The sequence below is a fragment of the Cajanus cajan genome, chromosome 5 (genome assembly GCF_000230855.2).
Source record: "Cajanus cajan strain Asha chromosome 5, NIPB_CcT2T_4, whole genome shotgun sequence".
Lineage (NCBI taxonomy): Eukaryota > Viridiplantae > Streptophyta > Magnoliopsida > Fabales > Fabaceae > Cajanus > Cajanus cajan.
Genome location: NC_138521.1, coordinates 66891214 through 66909969, shown reverse-complemented (window position 1 = coordinate 66909969; position 18756 = coordinate 66891214). Strand labels below are relative to the sequence as shown.

Sequence of the window (18756 nt, the reverse complement as noted above, 5' to 3'; positions counted from 1 at the left end):
CTTTCTTTGACTTTTTTTTTTGTTCAAACCTTGTTAAATTCAGCTACCCCTGAAAATCTGGGATAAAGTTTATATAATTACTTCCTTTCCCTCCCTAATCGTTGCTAAATATTTTATAGCATTATCTTTGACGATTTGAAATTTATTATTACTTATATTTTTTAATTATTAATGGCATTAATCTAACGCATATCATATCCCTTAAATATCGTTTCTTTTTTCCAATTTTTATCATATCACATAATAATAATAATATCATTATTATTATTAGGATGTGAATCACGTTACTCTAAAAATATAATTATTTCTCTTTATAGTTCACAGTATATATTAAATTTTAATAATTTAATCATTAAATTAAAAACTTTTATTAAATAGATTAAATTTATAAATTCTTACAAAATTTTCAAGTTATTTTATATTTTGTTACATAGATAAAAAAATATCATATATTTGTAAAAGTATATTATAGTGTGTATTTCAAAGTTGGAACGATAAAAACTTTTCATTTATGATTATAATTTTTCTAACATGAATGAAATGTCTATAACTTTTCGAAGTTGAAAGTTTGGGAGAGGGATACATGAATGAAATGCCTAATAGGATAATATAAAGCCATTTTTATTTCTGTTAATAAAGAAAAGTCGAAACGAAATACTGTGTGCCCAAGTATCTTTCGAGGTTCATGGGAGATGCATCTTTTCTTTTCCTTATTTGCGCGTACAGGGACAAAAAGAACAATTACCTTTATCATATAACGTACCAAAACAACAATTATGGGCGGTGCAAAGGAACTCAACATTAACTTATATTACTATTTTCATAATTAATTTATTACATTGACTATGTCATTATTATTATACATGTAGGAGACAATCACATTCACATTCACATTTCACAGCAAAAATTTACCATTTAATTTATTGGCTGTTATGGTTGCTCCAAAACGAAACCCTTCAAAACTGATCTTTGCTTGCAACTACGCTTGCGAAATTTAGCTTCATTGGAGGCTGTTGTTGCTTCCATTTGCTCATGTTGTAGACTTAAGCTCAACATGTTCCACATCACCTCAACATCTTTGGACCCACACATTTGCACATCATCTCGAAGCTTCAACATCCCATCACTAATTCCGTCACAATTGTTGGGGCTTTCCGCAGCACGACCAACTTGACCCCCCGAAAGGAAAATAATAACAATTTATTAAATTACATGAAAACAATGGCTATGATGTTAAATAAAAATAAAGAAAGGATAGAAGGTGAGGAAGAGTGGACCCACTAGATTTGCGAAGCTTGATACGGGTGACGAGTGCAGACCAAGTTTTCTTGATCTTATGCCACCAATCCATGCGTGAAGCGAAGTTGCGCCAACAGAGACGAGGTATAGAATGAGACTAGGACATGTGAATCAAACTTGTGTGCGTAGATAGGACATTTAAGTAGGAAAAAAAAGGAAGCATCAAAACCGTAACGCGTTGGTTGACGGAGGTGCCAAGCGTCTCGTATTGGTTTCACTGCCAATACTATGATGTGGTTTTCTATGTCTTGTGTTGTGTCTACTCTTCCCACTTTTTCTGTGAATGATATCGCCATGTAATAAATAGTGGTTCGACCTCGACTCCTAAACGGTCCACATTTACACGAGATTTTCGGTTCGGGTTGATTTCAATTTGTTGGTTCAAATTTAGGGAAAAATAATATTTAAAACCAATTAATTTAAACTACTTCGGTTTAATTCGAATTTTAATTGAGATAAACAGAGGAACAACGAACATCTCTGTAGTTATATAACACTGGATGAGATCTAATGCATGTGATATATAATAGTATAATAAGTGATTGTGCCTATTTATAATATTAAGAGTGTATGTTAAAAAATAAATCAATTATATCTCTTAAAATTATACCCTTAAATCATCTATTCTACAGAATAAGTGTTATCTATTAAGAAATATTAAGAGCACATTTTTAATACATTTTTTTAACTGGTTAAATTTTGTTGAAAAACATAAAATTTAGTGAATTTTATATTATATTTAATGACTATTTTTTTTATTTATGATTTTATAGTTTTAACCAATAAAAGTAAGTGTATTAAAACAATGTGTTAAAAGATATGTTATCAATACAATAATACTCATCAATCCCATTAAGTAGATTAACCACTTTTAATAAGTATTAATCACATATTACAAGTATTTTAATTAACACTTTGCTTAAAAAATCTGAGTTTTATTTCACTTGAATCAATTATTATTATTGATAATTTAAATACAGAAAAAATATTAGCAATACTGTACTATTATCTTACTAATACTTACTTTATTATTAGTCGTAAATCACAATTTTTAGTGGATCTTACTAACAAATCAAGAGAGGAAAGAGTGTCACTAAATGGTATGCAAAAAATTTCAATAAATTATCTAATAATAAAAACAATATTACTAAAATTTTTCTTCAAATATATATTATATTATTATGATAATATACACAAGTTCATAATATAATACGAGTAAGTGTTTATAACTGAGTTTTAATTTCAATTATTACTTATTTTTATCTATACTCTAAAAATTATTATTTTATTCTTCCATTTACTCATCTTATTTAATTATAAATGTTATCTTAAATTATTTTATACGGATCATTAAAAAATTAATAAATAGATAAAAGAAAATAAATTATTTTACAAATTCAACCTAATGATTAGTTTAATTTGTTAAAAACGATGCAATACAGAATATTTTTTAAAAATATTACGAAGGGATATAAATAAAAGAGAGATAATTAATATTACATTAAAAAATTAATATGACACTTTGAAACTTATTTTTTTCAAATACAACACTTGACGTGAGATTGAAAAAATATTATAATAAGATACGTTTTTATTAAATACACTCTTTCTTTAATAATAATAATTAAAGAATAATAATAATATATCTTTTAATTTTTCAAGTTTATTATTATTTTAAATAAATTAAAAAATCTTTAACGCAAAAATTAATTTTAATTTTTCAAGCTTTGAGATAAAATTTTAATATAGCATTTAATGTAAATAAAGTAACACTTATACAAATATATAAATAAAGAATATATTTCTTATATAATACGAAACCAATTTTATTATTTAATTAATATTTATTTGAAAACACTTTTAAAAAATAACAAGTCAAATATATATTAATATAATACAAAATTCGATTAATATGCGTGTATGACTTTTGTATGTAAATAGTAATAAGAATAAGAATAAGAATACAGTAAAAGGATAATTATAATTTATCCCTTAAATCACACTCTTAATTTGTTTTTTCTAAAAAAGAGATATAACTCATTTTAATAAAATCACTATGTATGAGATAAAATAGTAAATTTAATCACAAGTTTGTGTTTAAGTTATAATTCAAATTTTGGTACATGTTTAAGTCTTGGTACATAAGAAATCAAACTTCAATAATACGACTTTTGATTCCTTATTATTTTAAATACATTAAAAGATTATATATATATATATATATATATATATATATATATATATGTGTGTAAATAAATAATACGTAGTAATAAATTAATAATCTATTATTGAATTTATGACATTGATTATTGTTTTAAATAAATTATAATAAAATGTTTCAAAATTTTCTTTTATATTTTAAATTATTTAATATATAAATTTATTTTGAATTTGTATAGTTTTTAGGTAAGTTTAAATTGTTATTAATGTACTGATACAGATATAAAATTAAAAGATATTTCATATATAATACGAAATCATTTTGTTATAAAAAATACTTTTATTTATTTTTAAATATCAATTCAAATATATATATATATATATATATATATATTAAAATTAATATATAATATATATTTTGAATATACACCAGTTTGAATTTTTAAATCAATAAAATAATGTATTAAATAATTTTTAAATCTTATAACATTGATATATTTATTAAAATATATCAATTTAATGATTAAATAATTAAAATTCAATATAATTTGTAAATTATTCAGTAAAACAACTCTAAGAAAAATTACACTTTTAAGTAATTTAATTAATTTTTATATACTTATATTTTTTATATTAGTAACAAAGGAGATACCCCTTTAAGTATACACAACTTTTTATATACTTTTAAGTTCACTCCGGGGAAGATTTTACTGAGTTGGCGGCTTCTTTTTTGCATTGTAAGTTGGGTCAACTACCGTTTAAGCATTTGGGATTACCTCTTGGAGCAAACCCTAGGAAGTTGGCTACTTGGAGACCGATATTGGATGGCTTACGTAAACGACTATCCTCTTGGAAGCATAGGTATTTGTCAATTGGGGGGAGGGTAACCTTAATTAATGCAGTTTTGAACGCAATGCCCATCCATTTTTTGTCATTCTTTAAAGCTCCGAACTCGGTGATTAAGGAAATTGTGGCCATCCAACGTGACTTCTTATGGAGAGGTGTCAAAGATGGATCAAAGATACCTTGGGTAAAATGGGAAACGGTATGTAAGTCAAAAGATAAGGGTGGACTAGGAATCAAGGATGTCAGATTGTTCAATTGGGCACTATTGGGGAAGTGGGTGTGGAGGTGTATGATCTCTCCAAGAACGATATGGGCTAAGGTTCTTCAAGGTAGGTATGGGTGCATTGAGTCCTTTCCTAAGACTCCAAATGTGGATAAGAGGGATTCTTGGTGGTGGAAGGATATAGTTTGGGTGCTCCAACAAGGAAATTATTGGTTGGATGAAAAGATTGAACGTTGTATTGGTGATGGGTCTTCAACCAGATTTTGGGAGGATAAGTGGATAGGTGGTTTACGTTTGTTGGATGTCTTTCCTCGTTTGTACTCCTTTGCTTTTGATCCGTTGTCAATGGTGGGTCATAATGGTAATTGGGAGGGATCTACATGGCTGTGGCAGGTTAAATGGAGAAGAGAAACTTTTGTCCATGAAGAAGGAAGTGTGAATACATTAATAGAAATGCTCCAGGAAATTCAAATTTTCTCTTCTAAACAAGATCAATGGAGATGGATTTGTGATAAAGATGGTGTATTTTCAGTGAAAAGTGCGTACTCTTGGCTGCAACACTCGATGGGTGGAGAACTTTCATATTCTTTAGATTTTATTCTAGTCACAAAAAGTCTTTGGAAATGCAAGGCTCCGATCAAGTGCTTGATGTTCTGTTGGCAGGTATTCATGAATGCATTCCCTTGCAAATCATTGTTACAAGTTCGTGGTGTGGAGGTGGAAAATAACCTTTGCTCTCTTTGCTCTTTATTTATAGAAGACCCTATTCATCTCTTTCTATTGTGCCCAATGGCTTTTAATATTTGGTTATCTGTAGCCAATTGGTTGGAGGTAGAGGTGGTCCTTCCAAATTCCCTAACTTCTCTCTATCTATATTGGACGAATCTTGGTATTTATAAAAAATCCAAGCAGTGTTTTAAAGTGGTCTGGGTGTCTGTAATTTGGTCACTATGGCTTCATCGGAATGGTATAATTTTCCAGCAAGGTGTAATGGATTGCAAGGAAGTGTTGGACAATATTAAAATGCGGTCATGGAAGTGGATTAAAAGTTTTGTCCCTGGTTGTTCTTTTAGTTACTCTAATTGGTATTTTAGCCCACGTTTGTGTATTTCGTAATTTTTTATTAGGTTTTGAAATCTTCTGTAATGGGTTGGAGTACCCCTTGTACTCCTTTTAATCTAATTCTTTTGCTTATAAAAAAAAAAAAAACTTTTGAACAATTTTATCTCTATAACATTTTTTCATTATTTTCTTTTATTTAATTTCATTTTTCTCTTTTTCTACTCCACCATAAGTTTCTCACAAAATTTCCATACAAATTTCTCACTCTCTTATAATAACACCTATTATATTATCTTTATTATTATATATATTTTTATAAGAAATAGAGAGACATTAAATATCTATTTCTCTCTGTTATATATATCGATAATGATAACTTATACTAATAAAAAAGTTAATGATAATTTATTCCTCAAATTAGATTTTTATTATTATTTTAAATAAACCATGCAAAGTTGTTTTTAAATTTTTCTACATATTTAATCTTTTTAATTATTATTTATGATATATCATATTTTGAAATAGTCAAATTATAATCTATATTAATATAATTAAAAAACAATTTTTTTTTATTTTAATTGTTTAGTGTTTACTTAAGTAATAACGCGTTTGGGTGGGCGTTGAAGAACCTTGGCGCAATTCACTCTGAAGTAACTGCGACTTGCTTTTATGTATACTAATATTTTAATTTTGTAATGTATAAATATATTTTTTTACATATAAATATAATATATAATAAATTATATATATATATATATATTATATTTTATTATATATAATTTATATTTAAAATTTGTATAACTAAATATTTTTAGATATATAAATACATTTTTATATACAATAAATAATCTATATTATAATGTAAGATTATTTTAAAATTATTAATAATTTATTTTAAAATATTAAATTTTAATTTATAAATCAATATGATAAATAAAAATTAAATTATATAAAAAAATTAAATAATCTCTACAATTTTTTTTATAAAAAAAGAATTTTTAAAAAAATATTTTTGTTTAAAAAAGCTCCAAAAAATATTTTCATATAATTTATGTGTTATTATTTAAATATATAAGATTTGATTTCGACATGTAGATATGAGAATAAGTAAAAATATATACCTTGAACATATATAAACATGCCATAAATTTTTTTAAAACTATATATAAGTTTTTATGATAATAATAATTTGATCTAGTTATTTTTATTTTATTCTTATAATAAATTTATTTGGTTTATAAGATTTTATTATTTTTCTTCTTATTTTTAAACATGTAAGTATACTTAACATTTCTGTTTATTTTTCTTTTCTTGTGAAATCACATAATCTATTAGATGAATAATTTATTTGTCATCTTTTTCTATATCTGTCCCTGCCCAACCAGTTTGATTCTTTTAAACCAAAATGGTGGTGCATTCTGAAATGCATTTTCACCATAGAAATTAGAAAAAGAAAACTCACCTCTATTGTATTGCAGATAATGCAGTGGCTTATTCATTCGTTGCAAATATGAGGTTAGGCACAAATGAGCTGATGCCAACCCCATTCTTTTCATGCCGCTCGCACTCGCCGGGAATCGCAACACTCCAACTTCACCTACGCGCAAGACCAACATCGCCGCCGCGCTGCCGCGGTTGTGCCGCCCATGCAAGCCGTCAAAAACCGCCGACTTCGATTTCTAGTAACATCGATGAGAGGCATGTGCCTCCTTTTACGTCGTAAGTGTCGCCCTATGATCCATGTTTCTATTCACATGAAAATTAGTTCATAACTAAACGGATATAGAAGCTTTTTGTTTTCGTCTTCCTTAATTATCTAGATAAAATAATTTGTGTTGTGGTTGTTATTTGAGAAGCTAAGTGCTATTCCCATTTTTTAGGGCTTTGAGGGAACGAATGTGGCTAACATGTTTTGATTTCTCATGGAGACGGCTTTCTAGAATTATCTCCTTTTACTTGCTATCTCTCAGTCTCGTAGCTGCAGCATCTGATTATCCAACTCCTTCTACTTATGCTTGTGAGAATATTAGCAATTACTATTCTCCCGTGAAGAATTTAAGATTAAGAGGCGAAGCACTCAAGAGACAATTGAATAGCATCATTGCCCCACATCGTTCCTTGTCCTACAGAGAGGTCATACGTGGTTTAAATATGCATGCTTCAAGCTTCATCAATTTTGATTTAAATCTAGTACAACCTGAAATGTTTGTGTAGTTAACAGGTGTGGGATGCCCTCAAGGTTCTTGATGCTGCTGATGTTGATAATCCACAAGCTTCATCAGGAATGTATGAACTTGCCGTGCTTTTGATCATATTAGCTTATATATATATCTAATGATTGTGATATGTATGCATTGTGCAGAGTTGAAATATACTCCTTGAGAGTTGTCCCCAAAAGGTTATCAGGAAAACCGCAGGGATGGAATAGTGAGTCAAGTCAACTAATGAATTTGTTGGACTTTCCATGATTTGGATGTTAGTTTCTCACTAGACTTAATTATCATATGATTTTTCAATTTTTTTTTCCACCTTTTTGTAGTATGCGCGTTGTCTGTTCATATTTGTAACTATAGGGAGAAAATGCAATGTGTATTTAGTAAGGAAACATACTGTATTTAATCTCGTTAGGTCATTCCAAATCTGCAAAAATTTGTGCTTAACCTTTCAAGTCTTATGTACTGCCCAACTGTTTATGAAACTTGTTTCAAACACTAGTTCAATGACAGTCCATGAACCAGAATGAATGTAGATATAATAAAGAAGGTTAATCATATAATGGGATGGAAGAGAGACTTTTATATTTTGCCTAGGGTATCTTGTATTGTAGCAGGATTAAGGTTAAGTTTATGGGACCCACACCGAGAGTGAGAGATTCACTTATTTATATACTTTTTTTACAGGGGAGCATCTATGGCCTCGTTCTTATGGACTGACTAATGGTCCATCTTTGACTGATTTACACAACATTCGCCCTGCTGATGTAAATGGTAAGAAAAACAACTGCTCGACATTTGACTAGTAAAGTTTGCAATTTCAGTTCATGTTACAAGTATATCTCAGTCAATTCATCAAGGGGGAACAAGTACTATGGTGAATGTGTTACTAGCTCAACCAAATGTTTGAGGCCAGCTAACAAAGAAGCTGCTTTGGACACTGAAGCAGACAAGGAGAGGTGGGCACCACCTATGCAGGTCTTCTTTTTTGTCATTTGTTTTTGTTTTTAATTATAATTTTCAAAGCCTTATAACTGATTGGTAATCATGCTTGAAATTTGATGGATATCTCATATCTGGCTTAGTAGTTCTGTCATATGTTAATTTATAATTTGGGTTCTCCTGCCCACTGTTAAGTTGGGAGATTTTTAATGATTTTCAAGTCAAGTCATTTCTTTGAGAGGCAAAATATGGAGAAGTTCTTAAAGGTTATTTGAAATTATCATAAGTTATTTTATGAATTTGAAGTTTAGGACAGGTGTAATGTAATTAGTCAAGATTGTGGTTATGACTTATGAGTATGAGTATGGTTATGTGTCCAAATTTTAGGATTTAGCCATTAAGGATTGCTGTTATAATTATGTCACCTGAGGGTTATTTTGGTTAAAGGTGTATTGGACTGGGGTGGAGCATTTTACTCTAGAATCTGGACTAAGCTTATGACCTTAAGTTTGTATTCAAATTGTTTTAATTTAGGGTTTTAGCTGATTTTCACTAGTAACTTGTACACTACAAACCAGTAACAGCTGTTAAAGGAATCAGGATAGATGGTGAAACTGAAAGTCTCAGTACTGTACTCCATCTATTTATAATTAGCTCTGATGTTTCTTCTCATGGACAATTAATTTAGTTTTTGTTCAATCGTTGTTTGAGATGTTACCTCCATATATATTTGTTGAACTTAAACTAACCTCAGGTTAGAGGCGATATAGCAAGGGCATTAATGTACATGGCAGTCTGTTATGGGTTCCAACAACCAGGGGGAAGTCCAGGCCTTCGCCTCTCGGATGCCCCAAACGTTGGTAGGTTTAACACTTGAATTATTGATGTTCTCATTCAACACTCCTATTTGGATTTTGAACGCAAACCCCAAGGGGGAATATACACGCCTTACACGTGTTGATCAAATTATCTTGCTTTTATGGAACGATTAATTTTATAACTTGATGTTATATATTTCTTCTAACAGTAATTTTATCATATAACGCACATGTTTAGTCGTAGTCTCATAGATGCACGAATCTTTTAAGCCTGGCATCTAAATAATTGATTCTTCATGACAATTGTTTTATGGTACATTTTAAAACACTTTTCATTTAAAGGTTTAATTTTGATTATTGCATTACTCTGCATCTAAATAATTGATTCTTCATGACAATATTTTTATGGTATATTATTAACACTTTAAATAATTGATTCTTCATGACAATATTTTTATGGTATATTATTAACACTTTTAAAGGTTTAATTTTGAATATTGTATTACTCTGCAATGTAAAAGTGGACATGAAATGAGCTTAAGACTAAGGATTGCTCTGATGTTTAGTTTGTTATTCTTTTGAACACTGCAACTGCATAAAACTTTTTTCATTGGTTTTGATTTACTAATGCCATCATACGGCAGGAGTATTAAGTAGAGTTGTAGAAAATAACTTCTGAATTGATTCTCATGATTTTGCAACCTAATTAATGCACTCCAGCTTTTATTACTTTTGTTTCAGTTGAAGCTGATGTCACCTTAATGAAAATAATACTATATTTTTACTGCAGAAAACAGGGAGATGGGACTTCTTTCCACTTTATTAAAATGGAATGAAGTTGATCCGCCTTCGAGGGAAGAAAAACTGAGAAATGAAAGGATATGCAAATTTTATCAGCATAATCGTAATCCTTTTGTCGATCATCCGGAATATGTTAATCTTATATGGAAGCAAGCTGTATCAAGACATGCTCCTCATAGCAAAAGCAACAACAGTAATTCCCCGCACAAGGAAAAGGTGTTAGGAATGTCTTAACACGTAAATATTACTTACATTGCTGTAATTTGAAAATTTGGGGCATACAGGCTAAATTTATATTTGACATGTGATATATTATAACTCATTAATTCTTACTTTACTCTTATATTATCGAGTTAATTTATTTTTCCAAACCTTTATATTCAAGTTATTTTAACATTCTTTATCTTAATTGTAACTTGACATTCCATGTAAAGCACATAAACTCACGAATTTTCTGTAATTGAGAAAAATAAAGATGATAAGTGTTTTCATTATTCATTATCAAGCCAAAGGCCATATGCGAGTCAGTCTCAATCACAAATCACCCCTCCAAAACCAGAATGGTTGTCCAAGGAGCTACCAACTATGTTCAATTTCAAAACGTAAGGAGGACTGGAGGAGTTCACCTTTGACCTTACCTGTACTTAATGTCGTTGAAAATACAGAAGTAAGTAAATCAAATAAAATCTGATTGGTAATAAATTAATAATGAAGCAAAGAGACCACCTCGTCATTGAAAACTTCCTCAGTTTTGGCTCTCCAAATAAACCAGCCACATATAGCAAAATAAACTCCATGCTTGCGCATGAGATTACAGCGAAACCAGTAAACAATGTCGTTACTAGTGAAATATGAGCCTCCACTTCAAGACGAGAAGTTTATATATTTATTTTAAATACTTCTTTTCGTATATTTGTTTTTAATATTTAAATGATTCATATAAATTAATGTATCTAAATAATAAAATAAATATAAAATTTGATTTGATTTAACGCATACTAAATATAAAATTTGATGCATAAAAAAATAGGTATATTATTATAATATTAATAGTTCTTTTAAAAAATTTATTGCAAAAAAAATAATAATAAAATAAATCAAATGTACAACAAATCACATATTACAAACATAATAAATATGATGTGATTTAATTAAACTTAATATTAAAAGTAATAAATAAAATTTAGGTGAGTTGGTGGATCAATTTGCTCTGACATGTCATTTGGTTTGTTAACTTGACAGACTAGGTTAGTTAGTAAGACCACCAATTTTTTATGGACTAGTGGGTTGACCTACAAGTCGTGACTTATTTTATCATTTTTAAAAGAAAGTAAAACTTGTTCTTTCATGAACTCATAAAAAATGAGGAGTATGTTTTCTATAGAGTGAATTATTCTAATTTATATACATACTAAAGTGATTAAAATTATAATAAATACATGTTTTTTTTTATCAATCAAATTATAGTTTTGATTTATGAACACTTTATATTATGACATGAGAATATTTGTAACAATTAATAATTTATTTTAAAAATATTAAAATATAAATTAGAAATAAAACATAAGAGATAGGTCAAAAGTGATTTAAGAAAATTTTATAAAATTGATTTCATTAAAAAATAACTCTTAAAAATATTTTCTAGATAACTATTATGATTTTTATATATAGAGTAAGAATAATTTCAAGATTATGTAATCATATTTTTATTGTCATTTATTAGCGAGATTAATGTACTTTGTGTCTCTATTTATATTTTTATTGACTAAATTGTATTTTTGGTCATTTTATTTTTGTTAATATGTAATTTTAGTTTATTTATTTTAAAATATAAGCCTTTTGTCATTTTAATTTAAAAAAATACAAAATTTTAATTCTCCTATTAAATTGAAATGTATTTATTTATATTTAAGGAATGCGACATTTAATAATATGATACTTGGAAATAAAAAAGTTTAAAAAAAATTTATTAATAAAATAAATATCAATCACTCGTTAAAATATATATGAACAATTTTTTTAAGATTAGTTTTTATTTTTTTTATATATGTCACATCATTTAAATGGTGACAATTTATTAAATAATATAAAAAAATAATGATTAACAAATAATAAATATCCATGAAAATCAAAATTTTATATTTTTAAAAATATGATAATTAATCGTCATTATTTTAAAATAGAAGGATAAAATTGTGAATTAAAAAAAACAATTTAGCCTATTTTATTTGCATAAAAAGTAATTCATCTAACGCTAATTCATTTATTGGTATACATAAAGCATTTTTATTGTAATAAATTTGATATTTATAATTATTTTTCTCTTTATTAGTTTAATTATAAACTCACGAGATGGTTGAGTGGGTGGTTAAAATACCTTAGCGCGCCGTATGAAACCATATGGTACCGAAACACTTTGACATATATTTTATAATAAAAATCAATTTATTTTATATATAGTAATTAAAAGTATTTTTAATATTTTAAAATCGATACAAATATTTTATTATCTATATTTACTTTATTATTTAATTATTTATTTACAACTTATGGTGGTTTTTATTCGTGAATATATTTGGATATAGTTTATTATGTCATCTCTGATCTATCAAATAATTATCCAGTATTCCACTATATTTAAAATTTTATATAGATATTCAAATCTCATTTGTGACAATTATCTAAATATATTTAGATAATTTTTTTATCCAAGATTATTTTAACCAAAAAGCACCAGGTGTTTCACTACCAATAAACGTTACTTCAAAATAGAAAAAGACCAAAATAGAAAACAATCACAATTTGAATGTAAAAATTATTACACTATTAGCAATAAAAAAATATAGTTTATATAACTTTCGAAATATTTATTTTTTAATAAGTTAACAAACTTATTATATGCAGTGGTTTGTAATTAAATAATAGTATAATGTTATTTTATACTTTGGTGCATATATTTTTTTAATTTATAATCTTTATAATATAATATCTATAATTATTAGTAAAAAAATATTATGAATTTTATTACTCATCTAATCTTATTATGTCTTATATAACCTCTATTGTTCTCTTCTTTCTTTTTTTAAATATAAAAAAAAAATAAAAAGTCTTTTATTAAAATAATATTTGTTTTTCTTTTAAAAAGTAGATAATTAATTAATATATTTATTATACTAAAAATCTAAAAATTTAAAAATTAATCATAACACTAACACACTTTTATTATTCAAATTTATTTTTAATAAGAACAGGACTGTGTGGACTTGATTGGGAAGTATAAAGTAGAAGATTGAGAGGGAACGGGTAAAATCCAATAACCCAGACCCAGAGTGAGACCCGTTAGGGTTTTGTTAAAAGAAGGTGTCCAGAATTGAATCAGTCTTCATCTAGGGTTTCCTTCTCCCGTTCCCGTTCTCGAATGGAGGGTGGTGCCCTCATCAAGCAGCTAGCATGCTGCAACAAGGCCACACGCGAGAAATCCCTCCGCCTCGTCCTCAAATCGTGGCTCCCCTTGCAGGCGGAGCCCCTCCCCGAGGACGACGCCAAGAAGCTCTGGAAGGGCCTCTTCTACTGCATGTGGCACTCCGACAAGCCCCTCGCCCAGCACGACCTCGTCGACCGCCTCTCCTCCCTCCTCCTCTCCCTCCACCGCCCCCTCTCCCTTCAGTACTTCTCCACCTTCCTCCTCACCATGCGCCGCGAATGGTCCGGTATCGACGCCCTCCGCCTCGACAAGTTCTACCTCCTCATCCGCACCTTCCTCGCTAAGTTCTTCTCCCTCCTCAAAACCCACTCCTGGGACCCACACCTTCTCCACCTTCTCGACCAGGGGACTTTCTCCTCCCACGATATTAACACCCACGGCAACGGCGTTAATTACCACATTGCCACCGTCTTTCTCGAGGAGCTTCGCGCTTTTCTCCCGCTCAACACTCAGGTTCTCCACCTGCTTTTTAAGCCCTTTTTATCTGCCATGGGGAGGGTCAATGATAAGGTTTTGTTGGCCAAGATCAAGTCTGGGGTGTTTGATCTTTTGCTTAAGATGGGGAGGAGGTTGTTGGAGCTTAGGAAGGCTGGGGAAGAGGTTGATTCGCGTGATGATGTTCTTCTTCTTGGGACGGTTGCGTTGGTCATGGGGTTTTCTGGGAGGTTGTATGAGGTGGCGTCTTCTGCTGAGTGTGTTCAGGGGAATAGGAAGGTGCTGTTTGCGTTGCATTCCGAGTTTTTGAAGCTTGAGAAGGATGTGGCGAAGTCCGGGTTTGATTTCGCGGTTCCTGATGTTGTTGATGATGAGGAAGTGCCGGACTTGGTTCCGTTGGGGCCTGCCGAGGTTGATGGTAATGGCGAGTTGTTGAAGAAGTGCGAGAAGGATGTTAACGGTTCTGTTGATGGTGGCAGCAAAAGTAAGAAGAAGAAGAAGAAGAACAAGGGTGATGTGTCGAGGGATTCGAATGACAAGGAAAATGTAGCTAGTGAGAATGGTGCGAATTTGAATGATGAAGGTGCGGCGGTGTTGTTGGATGAAACTGTGATTGCGAATCTCCAGAGGCAATTTGAGAAGGTTGCCGAGGAGGGGGGTGTGAATGATGGAATTGCGAGTGCGTGTGAATCGCCATCTGATACAGGAAATGTGTCTAAGAAGAGGAAGAGGACGAAGAGTTTGAAAGGGAAGGCGTCTCAGGATTCTGCTGATTTGGATGGTGAGGAGAGTGCAGTGGCAATGAGTGGGGAGAAGAGTGCAAAGAAGGTAAGATTTTCGATGAAAAATAACTTGGTGTGGAAGCCACATAGTCCTTTACCTCCTCAGAGTTTGAGATTGCCTCCCTCTGCAACGCCCAGAGGAAGTGCACTGAAAAAGGGTGTGCCTCCGGGTCCCATCAGGGAGATGCCTCTTCCTACCAAAAAGCCAAAACTGAAGAAGGCCAGGAAGGCAATTAAGGGTGTTTCTCCTTCTGTCAAACGCCTGAAGAAATTAAAATCTCGTGCTGCATGAATGATTTGATTTCTTGCACTTGTTATGGGGTTGTGTTTCCATGACTTGTTTGTGACACAGTTTTACTTTTTTAGTTATTGTTGTGATTTTTTTCAAACTTTATTGTGATAATTCATCTTTTCACCAATTGAAAAGCAAATTGACTTGTAGTTTAAGGGACTATGTCCATGCCTTCTTCTTGCTATCACGTGGTAGAATAACTTTTAAATTCTTGATTATTGTCTTTTTGTGACATAAAAATGATAATTAAAGAATATGTGATTTCTTAAAAGCTTCCAATTAGAAACCTTTTTTCTCAAATTCCTGCCTATTAAGTTGTAGACTATGATCATAAATGGACTATGTTTGATTAATATGATAGCTTTGTTCTTTTTTCAAACCTCACATTGTTGGCATGGTTTGCCTTGGCAATTATTTAAGAAAATGGATCTTGAATTATTGAGAATTAAGCATGATGGGTTCTTTTTTGAACTCAAGCTTCGTTGGTGCCTATTTATAAGATGTAGATGGCAAGTAGAGTGCTTGCCTTTCTTTGGGAAATGAAGGCAGGCTTTTGAGTGAGTCTTGGATCAGCAGTAGTTCTACCTGCTGGTGTTTACTTTTATGTTTAGGGTGGATAAGAAATTGAGAATTATGGTTCATTGCTTTGCATTGTGTTGGAGTTGTTTCAGTGATACCTCGCTTCTGGTGATTAACAGGGTGGTCAATAGGATCATTGACAAGGGTGAAGCACTGGTGCCATGGTTCTCAACCATTCACATATGGCGTGATGTGTTGGGAAAACAGGAGAAATACTAGGGGTTTTGGATGTGCGCTACTGTAGCCTCCTGGAGAATTTTTGAGACATTTTGTGAGTTAATTTTGTTTTTCTTATACATGTTTTTCTAATTCTGTTTGTGTACATAATACAAAAATAGGCCGGGTAAGGAGAAAATTATACTTTTTCGCGTGTTCGGTACTATAGAATATGGAGTTTCAGACGCAATAAAAAAGACACTACATGCCTACATTATAATAGAGAAAATTAACAAATTTGCCCATGTAATTTGTATAGTTATTAGAAGTTATGTATAATTATTAAGGGTAAAATGAAAATGATAAAAAGGAATAGAAATGAAAAAATTCCTTTTATTAATAATATAGATATAGATATAAAAATATAGATTAATAAACATTATGTCATGTTACTCGGGTCAAAGTCCTTACCGTAACAAAAACCCTTTTAAGACCCGGCAAAACTTTGGCTAGTTTCTTCGATGAATCCTTTTGATACAAGTATTCCTATACCAAGTCAATTTTACAAGTTTACATTTTTATATGGCTGCGAGTTCCAGAGATTGAAATACAAAATCCTGTCTGAAATTTGATGCCAGAATATTACACCAATTCCTTGTTACATGCAATTGGCCTCAAGACTGCTAAAATTTCATTATTCATATAATCACAAACTTGTACCTCAGGCAGAAATACATTTTCCTTGTAGACTATATCAATTCCATTTAATCTGACTCACATTCAACGTAAATCCAACACTAGCATAGCTTCAATCTTTACACATCGAAAAATGCAACATTTCTGTAAACAAATTTCTAAACAAACTCTAACAACTCAGTCAGCAAATCAAGCGAACTATAGAGATACATGCACCATCTTATCACACAAAAAACAAACGATAACTCCTTAGCAGCAACCAAATACAACCTGGTGAATTACAACAAGTGATAGTGAGAAAAGAAACCAATCCACAATAAAGGCATTAACCAATATCCATCAAATACCATCATGCTAAATTTAAAATAGACCTATCTTAAGTTATCAGCAATTATTTTACCGCTTTGTTTTACCAATATTTTTTCCTTCAAAAAATTCACGCATTATTTCACTCATCTTTTTTTCTTCAAAAAATTCACCCGACATTCGGTCTATAGATCTTTTGGTGTGTATTTGATGTTTCTTCTGTCGATTTCTCTGATTCTTGTTTTATTCTGTTTAAAGTGCAATGAGACTGGACTCCTTCGCTGTCTTCATTGCTGTTTTGATTCCACTGTCTGTGTCGTTTTCAAGACCGGGTGTTTTTCTTTTTTTTTATTGATTTTAATAAGGATAATGATTGCATAAAAGAAAAAAGAATGATGTGGTCATTTGTAACATAGTTTAATAAGTATAAACTCGATCATTAATGTTTTGTCCATGCATTTGTGAGCCCATTATTTCACTTGCAGGAGTGTTGTTTGGTGGTAAACTGGATTCACTCAAGAGCGCTTTCCATTTTTGTGACAAAAGATTGGAGTGAGTGAGATTATAAATAAGTTGGCCTCCGCCTTAAATTAAAAATTAAAATTATTTATGTCTACTCTAATCTATTTTAACTAATATTAATAATATACAGAGAAAAAAAACATTAATTATATTATCTGGCATAAAAAAAAATAGTTATATAATAAGATTTTTATAATTTGGTTTAAAAGTTCTATTCAAATATAATTTTTTTATCAGCAAATATTAGTAATTAGTGAACATAATTTTTGAAAAAGTGTGTAAGAAGGCAACATCAAAATTGGGTAATAGTTTCTATAAAAGAAATATTTTCATCATAAAAGGTTCAATGTAGAAAGGAATTATTTTAAAAGAAGTTGAAAAATTTTAAAGTTAAATAGTGTTAGATTTCAATGAAAATATAATTATCAAAGAAATTTGTAATAAACTTGCACGAAAAATGAGTCAAATATTATCTATGGATATTTAGTTTTTAAATAATAAAAAGTCAAAAGTAGGAAAAAAAAAATATATTTCAACGAAAGTTGAAAAGGTTGAATCAAAATTGTGTCAAAGCAGCTTAGAAGCGCTAGAAGTTGAAAAAAGTTAAATCAAAGTAGATTTATAAAAAATTTCCAGGAATATATAGTTTTAGATAAAATATGTATAACAAGGTTTATCAAAAGCTTAAAAGTAATGTTAAAAAAATCCCATAAAAATTGAAAAGAATACAAGTTTAAAAGTTATAAAGAAAAAAAAATATAAATTTTATTGCAAACTATGATAAGAACTATTACCTCATACATATCATTCGGATTTACAATTAGAGCCGTCAAAGTGGACTGAGGCTCGTGGGTCAAACTAGTCCACCTTGAAAACGGGCCAGGCCGGATAAAAAAAATTGAAGTTTTATAGTAGGTGGGTATATCTCAACCCGGCCCACTTTGACCCAGCCTACCCAGACTGAACCCGTGATAGGCCGGGTAGCCCACCAATCCACCAATTATTTTTTGCAATAAAATTTAAGTATGATTTGCAATTAATTTTATATGATGGGATATTGAAAATTTTTATTTTGGACTTTTATCATGATTTGTATTTAATTTTGTATGATGAATTATGACTTATGATTATTAATGGTGC

General features: G+C 30.0%; 3 protein-coding genes and 1 long non-coding RNA gene across 6 annotated transcripts; 3 read left to right on the top strand and 1 right to left on the bottom strand.

Moving 5' to 3' along the window:
- Positions 1–792: 792 nt before the first annotated feature.
- Positions 793–1564, bottom strand: LOC145957780 (uncharacterized). The gene is made up of 2 exons (XR_014433776.1): positions 1282–1564; positions 793–1169 (listed from the first exon to the last, which is right to left on the bottom strand). It is a non-coding gene; the product is annotated as an uncharacterized LOC145957780 (long non-coding RNA).
- A 2808-nt stretch (positions 1565–4372) lies between these two features.
- Positions 4373–5363, top strand: LOC145958154 (putative mitochondrial protein AtMg00310). Its single transcript, XM_083074639.1, has 2 exons — positions 4373–5191; positions 5346–5363. The coding sequence occupies exons 1-2, from the start codon at positions 4373–4375 to the stop codon at positions 5361–5363; spliced, it is 837 nt and encodes a 278-aa protein (XP_082930765.1).
- A 1594-nt stretch (positions 5364–6957) lies between these two features.
- Positions 6958–10735, top strand: LOC109790461 (uncharacterized). Of its 2 annotated transcripts, XM_020349616.3 has the most exons (8): positions 6973–7309; positions 7471–7723; positions 7812–7876; positions 7953–8017; positions 8491–8577; positions 8651–8781; positions 9500–9605; positions 10354–10735. In XM_020349616.3, exons 1-8 carry the CDS (start codon positions 7101–7103, stop codon positions 10596–10598), a joined length of 1161 nt encoding a protein of 386 aa, XP_020205205.1. In that variant the 5' UTR covers positions 6973–7100; the 3' UTR covers positions 10599–10735. The 2 variants fall into 2 exon arrangements, with proteins under 2 accessions (XP_029125506.1, XP_020205205.1); XM_029269673.2 differs by lacking the exon at positions 10354–10735 and having other exon boundaries at positions 6958–7309; positions 8651–8762.
- Positions 10736–13681: 2946 nt separating this feature from the next.
- Positions 13682–16299, top strand: LOC109790471 (ribosomal RNA processing-like protein). Of its 2 annotated transcripts, XM_029269669.2 has the most exons (2): positions 13682–15111; positions 16056–16299. In XM_029269669.2, exons 1-2 carry the CDS (start codon positions 13783–13785, stop codon positions 16065–16067), a joined length of 1341 nt encoding a protein of 446 aa, XP_029125502.1. In that variant the 5' UTR covers positions 13682–13782; the 3' UTR covers positions 16068–16299. The 2 variants fall into 2 exon arrangements, with proteins under 2 accessions (XP_029125502.1, XP_020205215.1); XM_020349626.3 differs by lacking the exon at positions 16056–16299 and having other exon boundaries at positions 13683–15519.
- The last annotated feature ends 2457 nt before the right edge of the window (positions 16300–18756 follow it).